The 18,097-nt window shown below is 40.5% G+C and overlaps 2 protein-coding genes across 18 annotated transcripts in view; both read right to left on the bottom strand.

The window, feature by feature from the left end:
• PGAP1 (post-GPI attachment to proteins inositol deacylase 1) overlaps positions 1 to 3,959 on the bottom strand; it is a 39,456-nt gene extending 35,497 nt beyond the window's left edge. Inside the window, exon 1 of the mRNA XM_021555355.4 lies at positions 3,760 to 3,959. Coding sequence (XP_021411030.2) covers positions 3,760 to 3,912 — 153 coding nt within the window. The 5' untranslated portion in view covers positions 3,913 to 3,959. The remainder of the gene's footprint in view (positions 1 to 3,759) is intronic.
• A 654-nt stretch (positions 3,960 to 4,613) lies between these two features.
• The window catches only part of ANKRD44 (ankyrin repeat domain 44), a 150,183-nt gene continuing 136,699 nt past the window's right edge, over positions 4,614 to 18,097 (bottom strand). For 11 of the 17 annotated variants that reach the window (XM_085584607.1, XM_085584610.1, XM_085584609.1 and 8 more), the window contains 8 exons: positions 17,795 to 18,011; positions 17,036 to 17,123; positions 16,104 to 16,187; positions 14,692 to 14,837; positions 13,778 to 13,860; positions 12,542 to 12,624; positions 11,367 to 11,458; positions 4,614 to 9,220 (listed from right to left, as the gene is read on the bottom strand). In XM_085584607.1, coding sequence (XP_085440733.1) covers positions 8,955 to 9,220; positions 11,367 to 11,458; positions 12,542 to 12,624; positions 13,778 to 13,860; positions 14,692 to 14,837; positions 16,104 to 16,187; positions 17,036 to 17,123; positions 17,795 to 18,011 — 1,059 coding nt within the window. In that variant the 3' untranslated portion in view covers positions 4,614 to 8,954. Of the gene's footprint in view, positions 9,221 to 10,988; positions 11,061 to 11,366; positions 11,459 to 12,541; positions 12,625 to 13,777; positions 13,861 to 14,691; positions 14,838 to 16,103; positions 16,188 to 17,035; positions 17,124 to 17,794; positions 18,012 to 18,097 lie in introns of all 17 variants that reach the window. The other 6 variants (XM_085584616.1, XM_085584619.1, XM_085584620.1 and 3 more) reach the window with 2 other exon arrangements.

Raw genomic sequence — 18,097 nt, 5'->3', positions numbered from 1 at the left:
TGCAAATGAATGCAGTTATTTATCTATCAAAGCTGCACATCTTTGCAAAGTAAATCCAGCCTTATAGGGCAGGGAAAAGGAAAAAAAGGCATGTCAAAACCCCACCAATTCTCCCAGGAGAGGAGAAGCTGAGACCAGAAACTGGGGCACAAGAGTGATGCTAACAATTCCTGATGCACTGGAATGGTTCTGGAACCCTTCCCAATGCCATGGATCTCAGCACAAGGATACAAGAGCTAAACCTAGTGAGCAGTGGGTGTGGGAGACTGTCAGGTAACACCTGCTGCCTCGGGGAAACTACAGATCTCGTGGGAATTCTCTTTGCTGAATTTTACAGAGATGTCACCTGCAGTGGGAGCTCAAAAAACAGCAGCTACCACCTCAATACAGCTCAGCAGAAAAAACAAACCCGTGCTTCTCTGAGGCTTTTTCTGTTTCCTTTTCAGAGCTGGGCTTGTGGTCTGACAAAGCACCTGGTGCTGAACAGCTCCAGGTCTAATGTACATGTCAGCTGTCACCTGACAAGTAAAGCCCTAACTTAGCACACATCTGAGTCACAGGATTAGGATCCCTAAAAGAACAAAATCTCTGATCCCAAGGGCTAGGTGAGGATTAATCTTACACCAGTAAGTCAATCTCTTAAGAGTCATAAGGCACTGTCTTAATTAAATGTGTTCTTGTTTACTACTACCTTGGTTTGATCGGTTTATAATAGGTTGATCGGTTTATAATTCTGAGTTTCTAAGATACAGATTTTTAATTTTTTTATGAATGCCAATACACTCATTCCAGTATTTGATTAATTGTTAGAATTATATAACAATTGAGAGAAAAATAAGATAATACAAAGATACATGTGTTAAGGTTTAATTTATATTTTAAGGAAACAATTTTACAGAACAAGGTCAAGACTAATCTGTTTTGCACCACAAATCTCCTGTAAAGTCTCTCTTAATTGCTTCCCTGAAATAGAAGCATCTTTAATTCAAATAATGTATTGTTTTGTCTCATTTGCATCTACCATAAAGGTGATTTAGCTTTAATTCTGTGCCCCCACACTCCTTCCCTTCCCCTGTTCTTGTCTATCTCTCCTCAACTAATGACTATTTTTTTTCCCCCTTGGCCTCCAAATTTTTTGGTATACTGGTTATTTGCAAACTATTTTAATGATTTTTTGGTAAAAAAAATATATATATATATAAAACCTTTATTCTAGGAGATGTATCTATGTGTGTGTATTATCTACAGTATTTTAATTATCTTGATTCACTAACACAGTGTGAGAGTGTGAGTTAAATTCTTGCACCGAGAACAAGAAAATTTAAGCTTCATTCAAGGCTTATATCTTCATCCTTTGTTTTTTTCCCTTTCTTCATCATCTTGCCTTTCCAGCTTCACTGACCTCAGTGTCCCAGTCTCATTCCTCTCTGCTGTTTCTCTTGCAAAGGCTTTCAAAGTAATGTGTAAAAACCTTCAGCAGTTCCAATTACTAAACTAAGAGTGCCATCAAGATGTGCTTATATGGCAGATCAAATCAACTGTTCATCCACAGAAACTTCCTGGTTCCTTGTCTTCTCAAAAACTTTTATAGAACATAAAATAAACATGCTGCTCTTCCTTGGGGCAATGTCAAATACAAAAACCCACACAACCCATGAGAATTGTACTGTGAAAATACTGGGGGGTTGGGGTGCTCATTTTGGGTAAATCAGTATTTAAATATTATAATAAAATGGCAATGTATAATTCAAAGGAAAAGAGACACTCATGTTCCATGACAGTGAGTTTAAACTGTGAATTCCCAAGACACTGCTTATGTAATCAGTTGTAGCAAGCTACAGCAACTTTTTAAAATGTCAATGCAGGCTTTGTTTTTCACCCTGGTTCCGTAAGAAATTAGGTTGATGTGAACAAGTCCTCATTACCAACTTCTGACTCTTGCCAAGTACAGCTGAACAGGACAAGGGCAGGTTAAATTCAAGCACTGCAATTCTAAAACTCGTGCAAAAAAAAGATGATCAATTACTAGGCTGACTATGAGCTAACCCACACTGAAAGGCATAAAAGAAATTAAACTTCTTGTTTAACTGCTCAAGCAGCTGTTCTGTAACGTGATACCAATCCGTAAGTAAGGACAGGTACATCCCACCCGAAACTCCCACCCTGGGATTCCCTACGGAAGGCAGCGCTAGACACACAACAGACACCTCCAACAATGAAGAGCTGCTTGTAAAGTACAATACCTTAGCAAACCCAAACGAATTCACAATTTGCCCACCAGCCCAAAGTACTGTTTCCTGCACAGTGAAAGTGATTACACAGGAAATAGAAATTCCACAGGGCAAAGCAGTCAGCTGTGACTGTATCCCCTGCATCTCCTGTGCAGCTTTAAGCCTTGCATCCTGCCTAAAGATGCCTGGAGTTTAAGCCATAATGAGTAAATACAAAAGATGTGGTGGCAGACAACATTTCAGGCACCCGCCAGTAACATCACATGGATTTTGCCAGTAACTTTCTGCACGCTGGCTTCAGACTGAAGCTGAAATAGGTTCTGGCTGCCAGGAGATCTGAAAACTTGCTGCATAGTATTTAAATACTTAAAACTGCTTAAATGAATTTGTTTTACGGCACTGACAAAACAATCCCTGTAGCCATACCAAGTTCCTCTTTTGTAGGCTGAGATGGCTGTATCAAGGTTAGCAAATAAAGGTTAATAGATCCAAAAATTAACTTTCTGCTTCATTACGAATTTAAACACTGAAGTTTTGCTTTTCATCTTCTTTACTGTGCAAGCCAGCTTGCAACCCACCTCTGAACTGTGTTATTGAGAATAATTATTATTTTTTTCCAACATGAATTACATCTCAGATAATGAAAAATGAAATGTTCAGAACTTAACCAATTATGCTTTTAATAAAAGAGAAAATACTGTTGTATTTACTACTATCAAAAAGAGAGAGTTTTCTAACAACTGCGTGCTGCAGCATTACCAGTGAACTTAAAAACACACATTTACATCCTTCCACTACTAAGCCAGAATAGTGTGTGGAAAACATCAGTTCCAGGAGCAGTCCCCTGTCTCAAACTGATCCCAGGTTTTCAGAGAGACTTCTAAAAGGCTGTAAGCAAAACAAGAGGCACCTCAGAGGGATTTACAAGCTTTCCCATGTATGTTCCGGGACACGCCACCTCCAAAGTGCTCACCGAGAAGACTTTGCACCACTGCTCACCACCTCGAGAAATACACTGATAATGAAAGCTCAGTGCTGCGTTTTGAGACATTGGCTACTGCACACCACGAAGACATGAGAAGGGCCATGAAATGCAGGGCTCGGCCTCCTGGGCACCGGCAGTGCCGGCACAGGAGCCGGCCCAGCCCCTTCCTCGGCCAACACCCGCGTAGCTCCCGCCTTTCGCCGAGCCGCACGAACTCCAGGCTCCGGCAGCTCCGACCGCGGGCGGGTTTCGCCCGGTGGCAGCCCCGGACCCCGCCGGTTACAGGTGGGCGGCTCCTCCGCCGCCCTCGCCCCGAGGGGCACGGCCGCACGACGCGGGCACAGCAGCGCCCTGCCCGCCCGGCGCCGCTCACGCCGGTGCCCGTGCCCAGTCACCGCCCTGCGCCCCAGCGCGGCGCCGAGCCCCGAGCTCTCAGCCCGGGGCTGCGCTGCCTGCCCGGGGGAGCCGCGCCCCACGCTCCGGGCTCCGGCGGCAGCGCCCCGGGAGCCGCAGGTGCCACCTGTTACACCCCGCCGCACTCACCAGGTACTCGGGGTACTCGTACATGTAGGTCATGCTGCACCGGTTCTCCTCGTAGAGGAACATCACGTCCCGCACGCCCAGCAGCACCAGGGCCGCCAGCGCCCCGTAGAAGAGCGCTGCCAGCGCGGGCAGCCGGCGGCCCGCCCGCCCCATGGCGCCCCGCGGAGCGGAGCGCTGCTCCCCGCGCACACGGGCACGGCGGGGCGGGGCGGGAGCGCCGCCGCCCGGGAGGCGGAGCGGGAGGGCGGCCGGGCCGGCGCCTCAGCCCGGCCGCCGCCGGCGCCAGGGGCGGCCGCCATGTTGGGGAGGTCGGGCGGCCGCCGGGCCGAGGGGCCCGCCCGCCATGTCGCGGCTGGCGGGGCAGGCGTGTCCGCCATGGTGGGGAGGGCGCCGCCGGCGCCGTGAGGGGCGCGGCCGGCCCGGCGGAACAAACCCGCGGCAGCGGCCAGCGAAACGCGCCCATGCAGCTGCAGGCATCCCCGCCTAAGAAGCGCTGATGGGGATCTTTGTGGTTTTTTTTTTTTTTTTTTTTCCTGTTTATTTGCTTAATTCGGGCACTTTAAACACCGTACCATCGCTGTCTTTAAGCTCTCCGGTGCGTTTTAGTCCCTGTGGGACTGCTGCCCCACCCAGCAGTGCGGGTGGTGCTCACCAGGGAAAGCAGTAATGACTGAGTGAAAACAAAAATTACCGCGCTCGTTTATTTTGTTCCCCCATAAATTCCTACAGAGAAAGCAACATGAGCTTTCTAGGGCAAGGGGTATTTACATATGAGGGAAGGACGAAATAGTTGCATTTTCATCTTCACTGCTAAATACTTAAGCCTCCCCCCAAAAGAAACAAAATTTACTCAGTTTTCCACTGTGTTTGTACCATTTTTATTTGTAAAAATAACCATCTGAATGCATTGCAATAGTAGTTTACAGTTAGGGTTCTTTATTACATTAATACAGCATTCAGTAGTTTAAAAAGTTACTAAACTGTGCTTGAGAAGATTCAGGTTGAATTCCAAGTCATTCAATTAGTGAAGGGTTTTTTCCTCATTTCATATGTGACATTTACCCAAGTCCCTAAACTTCAGTTTACAAAAGCAAACAATACTGACAAAACCCCACCAAAACCATCAAACAATGTTTTATATAGTTTATTACAAATGTTATGCAAAATATAACACTGGCACCAGATGCGTATCACCATGGTTTGTAAAGATATATTGCACATGCTAAAGCATAAAATAGAAGACAAAACCTACAAAACATAAGATATTGGCTTTAATATGTAGATCACTGCATAAGAAATGCATAAAATTACATTTTATACACACACTCAAGATTGTCACTAGTTAAAAACGCCCTTTCCTATAACACTGACCTAAGTTTACTTTTTGTGTAATAAGAAAGCACTTTCAGCACTGCGAAAATGATACATTATTCCTATAGAAATTTAGCATATTAATTTTCATTTCAATGCAAGTAGAACATATGAAAAGAAGAAACACTTTATACATTCAAAGAAGGTCTGAAATGAAAATTTACTGGTAATATATTGCTTTTATAACACTCAAATGAAAAAAAAAAAAAAAGACAAGTTTCACAAAACATTTCCATTATACACAAATATAAAAAGGCACTCTAATATTTCTTACATGACTAAGAATAAAAATCACAATTTTTTTAAAATCATCCTCAAATACATAACCAAGTTTCTCAACAGTACAATGGATAAACAATTCATTTCATGTGTTTGTTCTAATTCAATAACCTGGCAGTTGTCAACTGCATAAAAGTACCAAACACATTATGGTGCCCTTTTAGTAGCGATGAACAGAAATCCCCTGAGCTATTTCACAGCTATTTCAGGCAGTCCGGAGGTTGTTACTCAGTATTTATGAGAGAGACTTGGGAGCCCATCCTGCTCTGGATTCCACCTGCAGCTGTGGTTAAAATACAGGATGAAACGATCCTGCCAATCCACCCGGGCAGGGAGCTGCCCCTCCCCAAATGCCCTCCGCTGGGTGCAGACACAGAAGTTGTCCACCTACTGTAAGTTGCAGGATCCAGGGATAAGTGCAACGATTCTGTATGATTACTCTTGTAAGAAGTCCACAGAAAGGCAAGGAGATTATTTACAAGAGTAACATTACTCGCATGCTTATATACCTGCCCTAAACTACACATTGATTTCTACATGTGATAAATTACAGATTAATGTGTTAGCATACAAAAAAAAAAGGGATTCTGGTAGCTCACATGAGGTGTGGGACAGGCCAACACTGAGCACTTCCAAGTGTCTCGCTCGTGGCAGCTTTCCTCTCAAATCCAGCGCCCTCGAGGTGCGAGCGCAGCGTGTGTTCCTGTGCTTTTTGGAATGCTGCATCCTGGCAGCATTGTAGGGTTTCATGGCAAAAGGTTGGATTTGGCTCCTGGAAGGACCAGCGGGACTCAGAAATAAATCACCTCTGCTTTTGGGATGCACTAAGAGGCAGCTGTTGCATCACACAATTACCAGTGTTACGAGGTATTGCAGTTAGAAAATGTTTTGGTAACTGTATGGCAGGAGGTAAAAATACTGAAACTTTTAAAATGGCTGCTTCAAATAACATAACTTTTTATAAAGAGGGCTGGTTTTCTCTTAATGAAGCACTGTCATGTAGGATAGCATAATTTTTGTATTTCAGGGTGAGACTTACAACTAATCCTGCCAAGGAGCCTGCCTACATTTAATGCTGATTAAAATGCTGATTCTGCTGTTAGACAGGTGGCAGCTATTCCCCATATGTTTGTTTTCAATGCCATCCTTCTACATTAAAAAAAAAAAAAACAAAATTTGGGATTACTATTCATTTTGGAACATGCACCATTGAAAATTTTAACAATTGCTCTTTCCTCTTATTTTCAGTGTTTTAAGTAAGGTGGTTATTGCTATTCTACAACTTTTAAAAGCAAAAATGCTGAGAAAAGTCAATTAAAATTTATTTGCTGCTCTTTCTAAGGAGAAAACCAAGGTTTCAGGTTCTCTTGTCGTTCTATTGTAGAAACTACAGAGTTGAGAGAAAAGAGGGGTTTTTTTTTGTTGTGAACTTTGGAAAATTGCTAGCGTTCAAGGAAAAAATGCTCTATTTTAGTAAGGCAAAATAATATATAGTTTTTTCCCCCTAATTAAAGAACTGAAATATGCCAATAGATTTTCAACAATCCAGCAGAACAGGGCTAAAACCTGCAACTAAAATTCAAATCCTTACTTTTCCTTTACTCTGCCAAAAGTGAGCACCGAGGAAGCTCATCTCGCCCTCCCAGCACAGACACAGGCCTGAGACAAGCTGACTCCATGCTCTGCCACCTTCTCTCCCTGTCACCTTCTCTTCTCTGTCACAGCTGTGTGGGTTTTCCCACCTGTCTGGCAAGGGGCTGGATCCTTCTTAAGCTCTTGAACAAAGGAGGGTGCTTTGCTTTCTGCTTTTCCCCAACACAGACAGTGGACCTTTGCATTCTGTACAAGATGGGCACCCTCCCAGTGTGCGTCCACCACTCCTTTTGCTCCTCAGTCTTGCCAGATTCACATTTCATTTCAGTATGCATGAATGCTAACTAGGAGAACAAGCCATAGTTATTTTTCCTGGGAATTTGTTTCATTTCAAATAAATATAAACACATTTACATTAAAAGTATATTAACATATTCTTAAGTCTGGGAAAAAAAATCCCACCTGTGGTCAACACATCATCAGTTAAAAATGTCAACTTGAAACCTATGTCATAAAATGTAAAATTCACTCAAGACTACTTTTACCTCAAAAGTTTATATTTTTATCATGTAGAAAAAAAAACCTACTTCATTATGTCACTCACATTTGAACAAAAAAATAAAAGTAGCAAAGTCTTCAATTGAATTACTGAAGCATTTTGGTCCTCTTGGTACAGCTGGTTAGTTCATGATAGTTTTTTGTTTGTATTGTTTGTTTTTGTTTACAGTCTCATTCTTCCTTTTGTACATCTGTTGCAGAGGAGGGTCGGGGTCCATTTGACCTAGAAACTTTGGCAGAAGGAGTAAACATATTCACAAAGTTGACACTGCTTTAAAAGCTGGTGACAAAAGGCTTTTTAGCATCTGTCTCTGGTCCCCTACACAGTACACTGCTATGTTTCTGGTGTTTGGTATTTCAACTTTTGGTGTTACGCTTTCATTGCTTTACCTTTGCTTTGTTAATCCAAACACTGGCAAAAGTATTTTAAAATTCAATACTGCTTACAGTAAAAATAAATTATTTAACCATAGAAAAGGAAAAAAGCTCCATTTAAGTTGGCAAATCATTATAAACTTTTACATACACATTTGCCTACACCTGATTTCTCTCCCTCTCCCCTTTCTTTTCTGGTACTGGATTCATGATTAATGGCTCAGGTGACAGAAACTTCTAATGACCCTAATTCTGTAGTGCAAATAAACATTTGTGCTGAATTGAAAAAAAATAAGGGCCAAGTGGTTAACATTTTACAGAAGTGATGTTCATGGGAAAATATGGTGAGATGAGCAGAATTTGGCCTTAAGAGTTAACAACTAAATTTTTCCAATTGTGTACTGCAACTAAGAACTGTAAAAAGTGCCTTCTGTACGTTTAAGTGCTTAAAACAGGCAGAATGTAAAAGGTTTCATTTCCTGTAGAAAAGTAATACAGGCATTTTTAAGATTACAACTTTACCTTTGGTTCACGTAAAAAAAATTATCTAATTAACAGAGCCCCTGGAAGCAGGAAACAGACAAACATAGGAATGGGGTGATGCTCGAATCTGTGAAGGCTATGCTGGAAATAGGATTGTGCACTAAAGGTGCAGCTAAAACATGAAAGAACTCTTTACAAACATTTCCCTGTTTATTTGTGCTGTCAAAAAGAAAAAAGGCATTTTCCCTTTTTCCACTTAAAATAAGAGGTAGAGACTTTCCATGGGGGCACTTTGGGCCTAAAGAAAACATTAGGAAACTGAAAAGCTGCAGAACGCTAATAGGAATTATGTTCCAGTAAGTCCCTCTAATTTTGTTATTTAAAGGCTTGATTCTCATCAACACTACAAATCTTTCAATACCTACTTGTCAAGAATTATAGTTAAGGATCTAACTGTGGGATTTAAGCTGTTTCAAAGGACAAAAATTAAAGCTGAAACTAAATAATAGCGAAAAAAGTTTTCCAATACCAATAAATCAAAATGTTTCAGAATCCGAATCATTTTCATTGTACCCATCCTCTGTTCCTACGTTATTACTCAAGGGCTTATCGTAAGAGTTAATGCTACCCATAGCGGAGCCATCGCAGACGTGCGTCCTGCCCAAATTGTCTTTTTTAAAACAAGCGAAGTTGAAAGCCGTCACTGAACTGGAGGGAGAAAAAGGCATCATGGTAGCCAAAATGAGTGCCAGGCAGTCAGCCACGTCTTTGTTAGGAGCACAAGCCAGGGCTGGCGTATGACCTGGGCACAAACGCAGACAAGGCAATGGTTAGTACTGAGGGCACCTGGGGCACCCAGCATTCCTCAGGTACATCTCTAGGGACACCGTGGGGACATGGATGGGGTTACACATGCCAGGCGTGTTACTCACTCACACGGGACATGCTGGGAGAGACACTGGGGGCACCGCAGTCACTGGGACCACAACAAGCACTGCTTGTGTGAAACCAGGCAGCAAACACTGCGCCAGGTCAACCAAAGCACTCGCCAAACACAGTTCTACAGCACAGACAGCACGGCCAATACAGAACATGGGGACTACAGCAACAGGGACAGAAACTGGCATCGGCTTCTGTCTGTATGAACGAGTCTCATTCTGAGAACAACTTTCATTAAACATGAAACATATTCATTTAAAAATGTTTGATTTAATAAGCAGCAATTTTAGAGATTGATCAGTTGAGTATCTACTTCAACTTGGCAGGTAGTTTATTTAGGAATTAAATTAGAAAAGAATTAGACCAGTGCAGGGGGTACATGGATAGCAGGTGTGATTACATGGATGTTTAGTTACTCAATGTACATTGTGTTAGAAGAATATTAGCCATATTCAGCAAGCATGGCATACATTTCAAATACAGAGCTAATATGACTCCAATGTCAGTCAAACAAAGGACTGGGGGGGGAGCTATCAGAAGCTTGTCTTCACTGCAGTTTAACTTGGGTCCTGTCCAAGCACTGCCCTAAAGCAGCTCTTCATGTACATGAGCCCTGGAAGTCAGTGTGCTCATTGCACTCACTGTCTGTACATTTTACATGCTGCTGTGCAGAACTCCAGCCCTTTCCAACAAATCCTCCTCTTATGCTAAGAGCTGAAAAACTCTTTTGCAGATGCTTAAATCTTCAGCACTGCAGCAATAGTAGTATGAGGCAATGGCCACTTCTGGTACCTACCACCTCGAGGAAGCCAAGATCTGCAGCACAGATGAACTTAGTAGGCAAAAAGTGAATACAGTTTTGTTGCAAAATACCCACATTTAGGCACTGATTTCAGTCAGTGCATTTCCTCTTCCATGTCAGTTCCGGGTGTTCCAAGTGCTAATATTCTTTAGATTTGTAAGTATGCTAAGATTCTACTTGAACGTGTCTCTTTTAAAATGTGCGTGCTGTTCCTAGAAAAACTAAATGTGTGTAAAATTTAAACTTAATTTTCATTTGTTTCATACAAATTAGTTGGATTTGTATGTATTATTTTAAGGATCAATTCTGTAGTTAAAAGATAGTCTAGTTCATTTTTCTGTCCTCTATCTCTAAAGTGAGGTTAGGGTCAGATGATTTCTGTGGAAGTCATTCATGCAACTATAGCTAAGTAGCATTTGGCTTATAGCAAATACCACTCAGTTCTTCTCATCCACAGATCTCAAATGTCTTGCAGTGATGGGTGAGTAGTTACTTTATTTAGTGTTACTTTACAGATAGGGAAAGATGGAGGTAACAAATTGTTACATTAATGCCATGAAGTTAGTATTGTAGAAAGACCAGCTTATTTCAGGAAGATATTTTTTTAATCTATAATTGTAGAATCACATCCCTCTCTGGTTCCTTATTATTTTTAGGGAAGGACTTAATTGAAGTCTGAAATAAAATTATTTAATTCAGTAACCAATTATGTATTTTTCTGAGACAACAGTAATTAATTGCATCTTGGTCAGATAATTGGAAAGCAGAAGGTTTGATCTCAGAATGAGCTGGGACACACTCAAACATATGTTGATGGTTTTCTTCCTACCCATTAAAACATGCGCTGATTGAATGCAAATTCCTTAATTCTTCTGCAAGGTGTCAGAATTATCCGGTGCCACTTGCATGTTTAGGAAATTCAAGTTACCACTGCACTCAGGCATTAAAAAAGACTAGCTGTTGACAGTACATGCAAAATGAACAGTAAAAGGGACCACTGTGATGTTTAAAGTAGATTCTTATACTAAAGAAAGTGTATTTTTAATTTTTTTTTTTTAATAGGTACTCACACAACTCATTGTCTGTTCTTGGAAGGATAAAAGCATCAAGGAAGTCTATCATCATCTTTTAAGTCTATTGCTTTGGTCTGTTCTAAAATTACCTGTTGGGTCCTACTGAAGACTGTCAAAGTGTATCATTTACTTACCATTTTCATCTACTGCCAGGACACAAGCCCCTTTGGCCAGCAACTCTTCAACCACCATCTTTAAGCCATTTCGTGCAGCAATATGAAGAGGTCTACAAAAACATAACAACTAAATTCAACTTTGGTTTACAACAGTTTTTCTAAACAAAGGCAATGCTTAAAGCATACCCAGCATCTGAAAGAGAATGGTTTCCTTCCTTGGATCATTAGAATTATATCACAGACACTAGATTTTATTGCAGTCTTTGAAATAATTGTCATGTTCCACATCTAAAAAGCAAGAATTTTTTTGTGTAAGCACATAAAGATTGCCTAATACTTTCCAGCTTAAAGGCTTTATTTAAAAGGTTCTCATTTTTGCACTGTTTGCAGCACACAATTGATGTTTAAAAGGAAAAGGAATCCAAGACTGAAGAGATGCCTGTGTCCAGTCCTTAATTCTGGCTGCTACAGGCTGTTCAATATCATTGTATTGCCTTTTTATCTTGAATACTCAATTGCTAATCTCTGTTACTGCAGAGCAGCTGGAAATTAAAAATAGCCATTGGTTTGCTCTTTTCCTGGCCCAACACCCAATGCTCCAGTCTGGGGACAGCTAGCGGGACAGGAAAAACATTTTCATGTTGGAAGAGGAGGGGAAAAAAGGGCCAAGATGGAATAAATTCTTCTGCAAGCTCTAGGTGATCTGCCACCTGAACTCATGGTTGAATCTCCTTTGGTGGGATTCCCCCATGCCAACTAACACTTCCAGCTGATAACATATGCTATGGACAGAAGTTTCACATAAAATATCACCTAAAAGACCTTCTGAGAACAAAATGTACCTTAAGTCCAAGTCTAAATAAATTATTTAAATCTAGGGTGAAGCTCAAAAAGCTATAAAATGCTAGATGTATACTTACCTATTCACATGATTAATATACATTTTGATATAGTCTTCAAATAAATTACCTCATATAATTTTTCCACCAGATCATGCATAGAAATAGCACCAACAGAATCAAAATTAAAAGTGAGAATGCAATACAATTTGGGTCTTTTTCAAGGGAAAGCATTCCAAAAAACCAGAAATTAACGTTACTGTTCTATACAGTAATCTGAGACATGAATTTGAAATGGTAAATTGGAATATTCTGGTAAGTCAACTGAACTTGAGAGGATCAGACTATACTTACGTCTGCAATGCGTTATTTTTTGCATTAATAAGGCTCTGTTCTTGGATCTTGTCAAGTATTAACAAGGCACATTTTTCATGACCCTGTAGTCAGGGGAAAAAAACCAAAAATGTTAATTTGATGAGGAGTTTGAAACTGAGGCAAAAGAAATGTAACGTAATAAAAGAGAAATTTAATAACTCAACTTGAAATACAAAAGATGCTGCTCATTAAGCCTATGTAGAAGGTGAACTAAGTGAGTCTTAAAATACCATTTGTGAACCACCACTGGTGGGATGTTTTAGCACATTTAGAAATGCAGACATTCACCTGTCTTTCAACCCTGCGTTCATTAAATATGAATTCACTTCCTCAGCTTTCAGAGAATGCTGTGTTTTCTCTTGAGTGAACATTCAGTGGATGATTTATCAGAACCACACAGTGACAGAGAATGCTTTCATCTCAGAAACGAATACCACACTTTGTGGGTCTTTAAATGCCTTTCTGTATTATTAATAAGCTGCTAGAAAACCTTTTCAATGTCAGAGAGCTCTTAACAATGGAGCTTTGAGAATAATACAGATCTGGGCTTTATTTCTGATCCTGTTTCTGCACTGCAAGTTGCAGATGCTGAGCCTACAGTCCTGGCAGGGAACAGCTGCCTGAAGGACCTTGAGAATTCAGCAAGGCTCATGTGTCTGCAGAAACTGGAGTAATATGATCACACGGGAATCCAATCTGTGGATAGAAGCAAAAGAAAAGGCCCAGGGAAAGGGAATCCTCTGTGCATTTTTTCTTGCAGAAATAGCAGTAGAAACTGGAATTAATGGGAAGAAGACTTAGGAAGAGACACCATCACCCATCTAATCAATACCTCTGGTTTCACTCCTGCTTTGTTAAGGGAAAATTCTGGTCTCCTTTCACAGGAATTGAAGATAGATAAAAATAATTTTATTTTTCTTTTTTATTGAACCTGTTAAGCTGGTTTACAGTGAGATTATCTGGTAAGACCTTAAAGGGTTTCCTTTACTTCTTTTAGTGCCACTTATGTTTCAGCTGTTATAAGAGCCATCCCTATTTCTCAATGTACAATATTTAAAACAGACAAGAGATAAAGCTTGGAACAACTTTCCCTTCCTCACCTCCTCAACTGTGATCACCACATTTCCACTGCAGAACAAAACTTGGGAGCATGAACACACACATACATTCATATGGACTGATAAGAATAAAAGCACAGAGAGGTCTTCGACTTACTTTACTGCTAGCCAAGTGCAAAGATGTATTCAACTCCTTGTCTTTTAATGTCAGGTCAGCCTTGGCAATGTTCACCAAAAAGTCTGAGGTATAGAGTAGAAATCAATGAAGAAACCCAATGGGCAGATGAACATGTCAAAAGAGAGGAAAAAAAATTACTGTTTCAATATACATGTGTATAGAGTCTAATCAATTAAGTCTTTCTATGATGTAAGCCTTATAATAGTGAAATTAGTGAACAAAACCAGACTAATCTTGTGCAGTTAATCAACAAGCAAATGCAGAGCTAACAGCTTGTTTGTGGTGCTCCAAACTGTCAAACATATATCGATCTTTATTTATTGATGAACTTTCCTATTTGCAGATCAGGAATTTTTGCCTGAATTACCTCTGCCTCAGGATGACTGCAAGTCCTGCTTTGAGAGTACTAAGGGGATATAAAGAAGATGGGTGCAGTCTGTGCTGTTGAAGCTAGAGAAAGGGAATTCTGCAAAGCCTATAAGGTCCCCAGTCTGTGTGCCTGTGGCACATAGTCTAGCCTGGAAAAGCAGCTGCTGAGAGCTGCCTTTTCAAGAATGGGGCTTCCTATAAAACAGGACAGGAAAAGCTTACATAATCTTTTTCACTCATGCAGCTTTACTGCTTCTCAAAATCAAGGAAGTAAACAGGAGAATAGAATTACTACTGCCCTCGTGCTCTTTACGGTGTGCTCTTCGGAGGAAAAAAGACTCAAATTTGTTACTGCAAACGTTCACCAAGACTGCGGAGAAGTAGTATTTTCTAATGGATGAAAAGCTTTCTTCCTGCAAAAGGGCTTTATCCACATAATCTACTTTCCTTGCTCAGTTTCTCCAGGACGCCGGGATTACCCCGTGGGGCAGAAGAGCAGGAGCAGAGGGCAGGGCTGCACTCACCGACGGCGCCCAGGTGCCCGCCGTGCGCTGCCATCATGAGCGGCGTCCTGCCCGCGCGGTCGGCCGCGTTCACCTGCGCGCTGTGGCTCAGCAGCAGCTGCAGGCACTCCACGTGGTCGGCGAAGGCTGCGGCGTGCAGGGGCGTCCTGGGGGAGCAACACCCACACAGCTCTGCTGAAGGGGGGCACTATCCCCACCTCCCCAGAAACATCCAAGGGCAAGAGATTTTAGGGCTTTTTCCTATCAAATTCAAGTTATCGCCACAAGAAGGTTGTAGTAGCAGCAGCTGAAGTAAGTAAAATTATATTTTCAGTCTCCAAAGGTGGATATGATAGTATGGAGATATGACACTGTGAAGAATCTTGTATTAGCTGCCTATTTATTTTAATAAAGCATATTGTGTAACACGAAAGGCAGTACAATCCCTCATCCTTATTTATCTGATTTTACCTTTTTTTTTTTTTTTAGCAAGCCTCAGTTAGGAGGTTTGAAAAGAACAGATCCATTATTTAATAAAATTAAAATATTTTGAATTGTAGTCAAAATAAGATAATGCAGCAACAAGCCACAAGTAACAGCAGTACTGTAAAAGGCTGAAGGAATTAAATCCACTTTGAAGGTTATCAGTTTCTACATAGACATAGGAATTCATTCACTGTGGCTCTTTGGCATTTTGGGTCAGAAGGGTGACGACTAGAGATGAAAGATAGTTGGTACACAGCCCAGCTCAGTGCTGCTTCTGTTTTGTTTATCAGCAAAGGTGAGGTGCTTTACCCTCACAGAACAATGTAATCACTGTTACTGAAGGTATTAAATTTGTTTTAATTAAAGAAAACAATAAATGTTCAGTTTTTAGAATTTCGGCACTTTTAATTAAATATATACGTATATGGTGAGGAGATTCTCAGTGTGACAAATGAAGGATTTGTCTGAATGCCCATCTCTTGCTGTAATAGTTTTCTTTTGCTGCATTGATATTCTCAGCTGTGTGCTCTGAGAATACCAACATAATATGGAGAATGGAGAATACCAACATAATTATGGAAAATGTTAACCACTTTTCTGTATGTACATAGTATCATTCCATTTAGTTAAGATAAATGTGTTTAAACATTTAACAAAGAAAACAGGTCCAGGGAAATGGTCTATAGCCATTGCTGTTCTAAACAAACAAACAAAATACAATTACTTTTATATTTTTTCATATGCACTCTGACATTGAATACTTCATATTCTTGCTTCAAGTGAGGCACCTTTTACCAGTGCTGCAGTGTAAATTGCTGTCTGAATGAGTCAGCATGACAAGTCTTTACTCAGCCATAACAGATAAGGATTAGTGCCAGAGGTTCAGAAGAAATCATGAAAAATACCAAATGGAGTAGTGAGATGTAATTTGTTCAAGGAACTATTACCTTCCTTTGTCATCTTCACAATTGACAATGCTGGCATCTATGGCTCCAATGAGTAGGGATGCACAGTTTTCATGATCATTGATTCTGCCAAAGAAAATGCATTTTTAAAATGCATGTCTACACATTCTTCCACTTTCTAATATAGGTTTACTTGACTTCCCATTCATATTTCTTAGTGGTTATTTCTAAGTTACACTAATATGCCTTTGTCTTAATGCTTTTAGTCACATTTCTGCATATCCATCATCTCTCCATTTAACCAAACTGCATCTGCTACGATGAATTTCAGTCTCTAAAGCAAAGCTGATCCTTAATTCACTATCCACAAAGGTAATTTCAAAGTCCAGAACAAAGCTAAGATTAAAACCTTAATATCTTAAAATCCTTAGTCTCTATGTCAAACACACATGGGCCTGGAAAGAGCTCAGTCATAGACACTTGTATGAAGAGAGATTTATTCTAACATTTAAGGTACTGAAACCCACATCTCTTCCAACTCACACATTTAGGACTTTGATTTGATGGATGTGTTCAATTAATACTTTTTCTGGGGTTTGCTAATTTGTCTCATTTCTTTATGAAAATGAACAGTATTTAGTAACAGTAATGTACACATAGTATAATCCACTTCCACATTGGATCAAAAGCTATTTTCATTTTAAATGTACACACATGTTTAAATTGCACACATTTTAATAGGCTTGAGAATTGTATACTAATTTAAAATAATATGAATACTGAAATTTGTTTCAAAGCTATTAGTAGAAATTCTGATTTAAAATAATATGTTTCAGCCACAAAGAATTTTATTTCAAGTGACAAGCTTTAGAATCATTGCTCATGCAAATAGTTTCCAAAAAAGCTTGCTTTAGTGTTATTCTGCAGACATATCCTAAAGCAACATGCAATTGTTACTGGAGATTTCTACTTACACAGCACAGTGCAATGGAGAGAAGCTATTACCATCAAACTTGTGGAAAAGTTTTTGTTCCAATAGTACCTCTATGCAGTTTTCATGACCTGTGAGAGAGCAGATATTTGACTGTGTTGCACAAAGCAGGTAGTTCACTTAATTCATACTTGGCTTATACAGGTTGGAATCTAACACTTTTAAGTTCAAAACTGAACATAATGTGTATATAAGCTCTTATGTGATAAATCAGAGGATTTTTAGAATTGTATGGCAGCAGCAAGAGGTATCTGGGCTAATATTAGCATTTATTGAGAAAAAAGGAAAGAAAATAAGTTTTTTTTTTTAATGTGATGTCATGTATGCTGCATTACATCCAAAGCTTAAATGTCAATATGGAGAAGCTTTGTCGTTATATAAGCAACGAGTTCAGATTATCCAGTTTGGAATAGTCAGTTCAGAATATCCATCTATTCAGATGGCCTCTTGCACCAAGAGCTCAAAGGAGCATTCCTGGTCACACAGAAATTAATTTCAGCATGGACATGAATAAAACCAGAATTTCATCCTGGCTTCTTGTGACTTGGAGCAAATGAGCTGCAAAGCTCCTGGGAGGTACTGCTGGAATTTCCCTGGCCTCTGAACTGAAGTGTGTACATAGGGAATGCTAACCACAGACAGCACACAGGGATAATTCGCCTCTTCATTTCAAGCTCCTCCACCAGGTTTCCCCACAGCTGAGGCCACCCTTGAGCAGGGCAGTACCCCAAGAGAGCCTTACCATTGTAAGAAGCCCAGTGCAGGGGCGTGTAGCCCTGGTTGTCCTTCAGGCTGCAGTCCTCCTCGGAAAGTGCCACCTGCAGTAACTCGCTCAGCCACGTGGCATGACCCCGAGCTGCTGCAAAGTGCAGAGGTGTCCTGCCTCTGGCATCTCTACACAAAATAGAGACTTCTTTCTCTAACAGCATCTGAACACATTCTTCATGCCCAGTCATGATCTGGTAACAAAGAAATGAGTGAAGAGTTTGATGTAACACAGATTCTTGCCCTGGAAATATGAAATGTGATTTGATGCCTGTGAACA

Source organism: Lonchura striata, chromosome 7 (assembly GCF_050655825.1).
Source record: "Lonchura striata isolate lonStrDom1 chromosome 7, ASM5065582v1, whole genome shotgun sequence".
Taxonomy (NCBI): Eukaryota; Metazoa; Chordata; class Aves; order Passeriformes; family Estrildidae; genus Lonchura; species Lonchura striata.
This window is presented reverse-complemented; position numbering and strand designations above follow the sequence as displayed.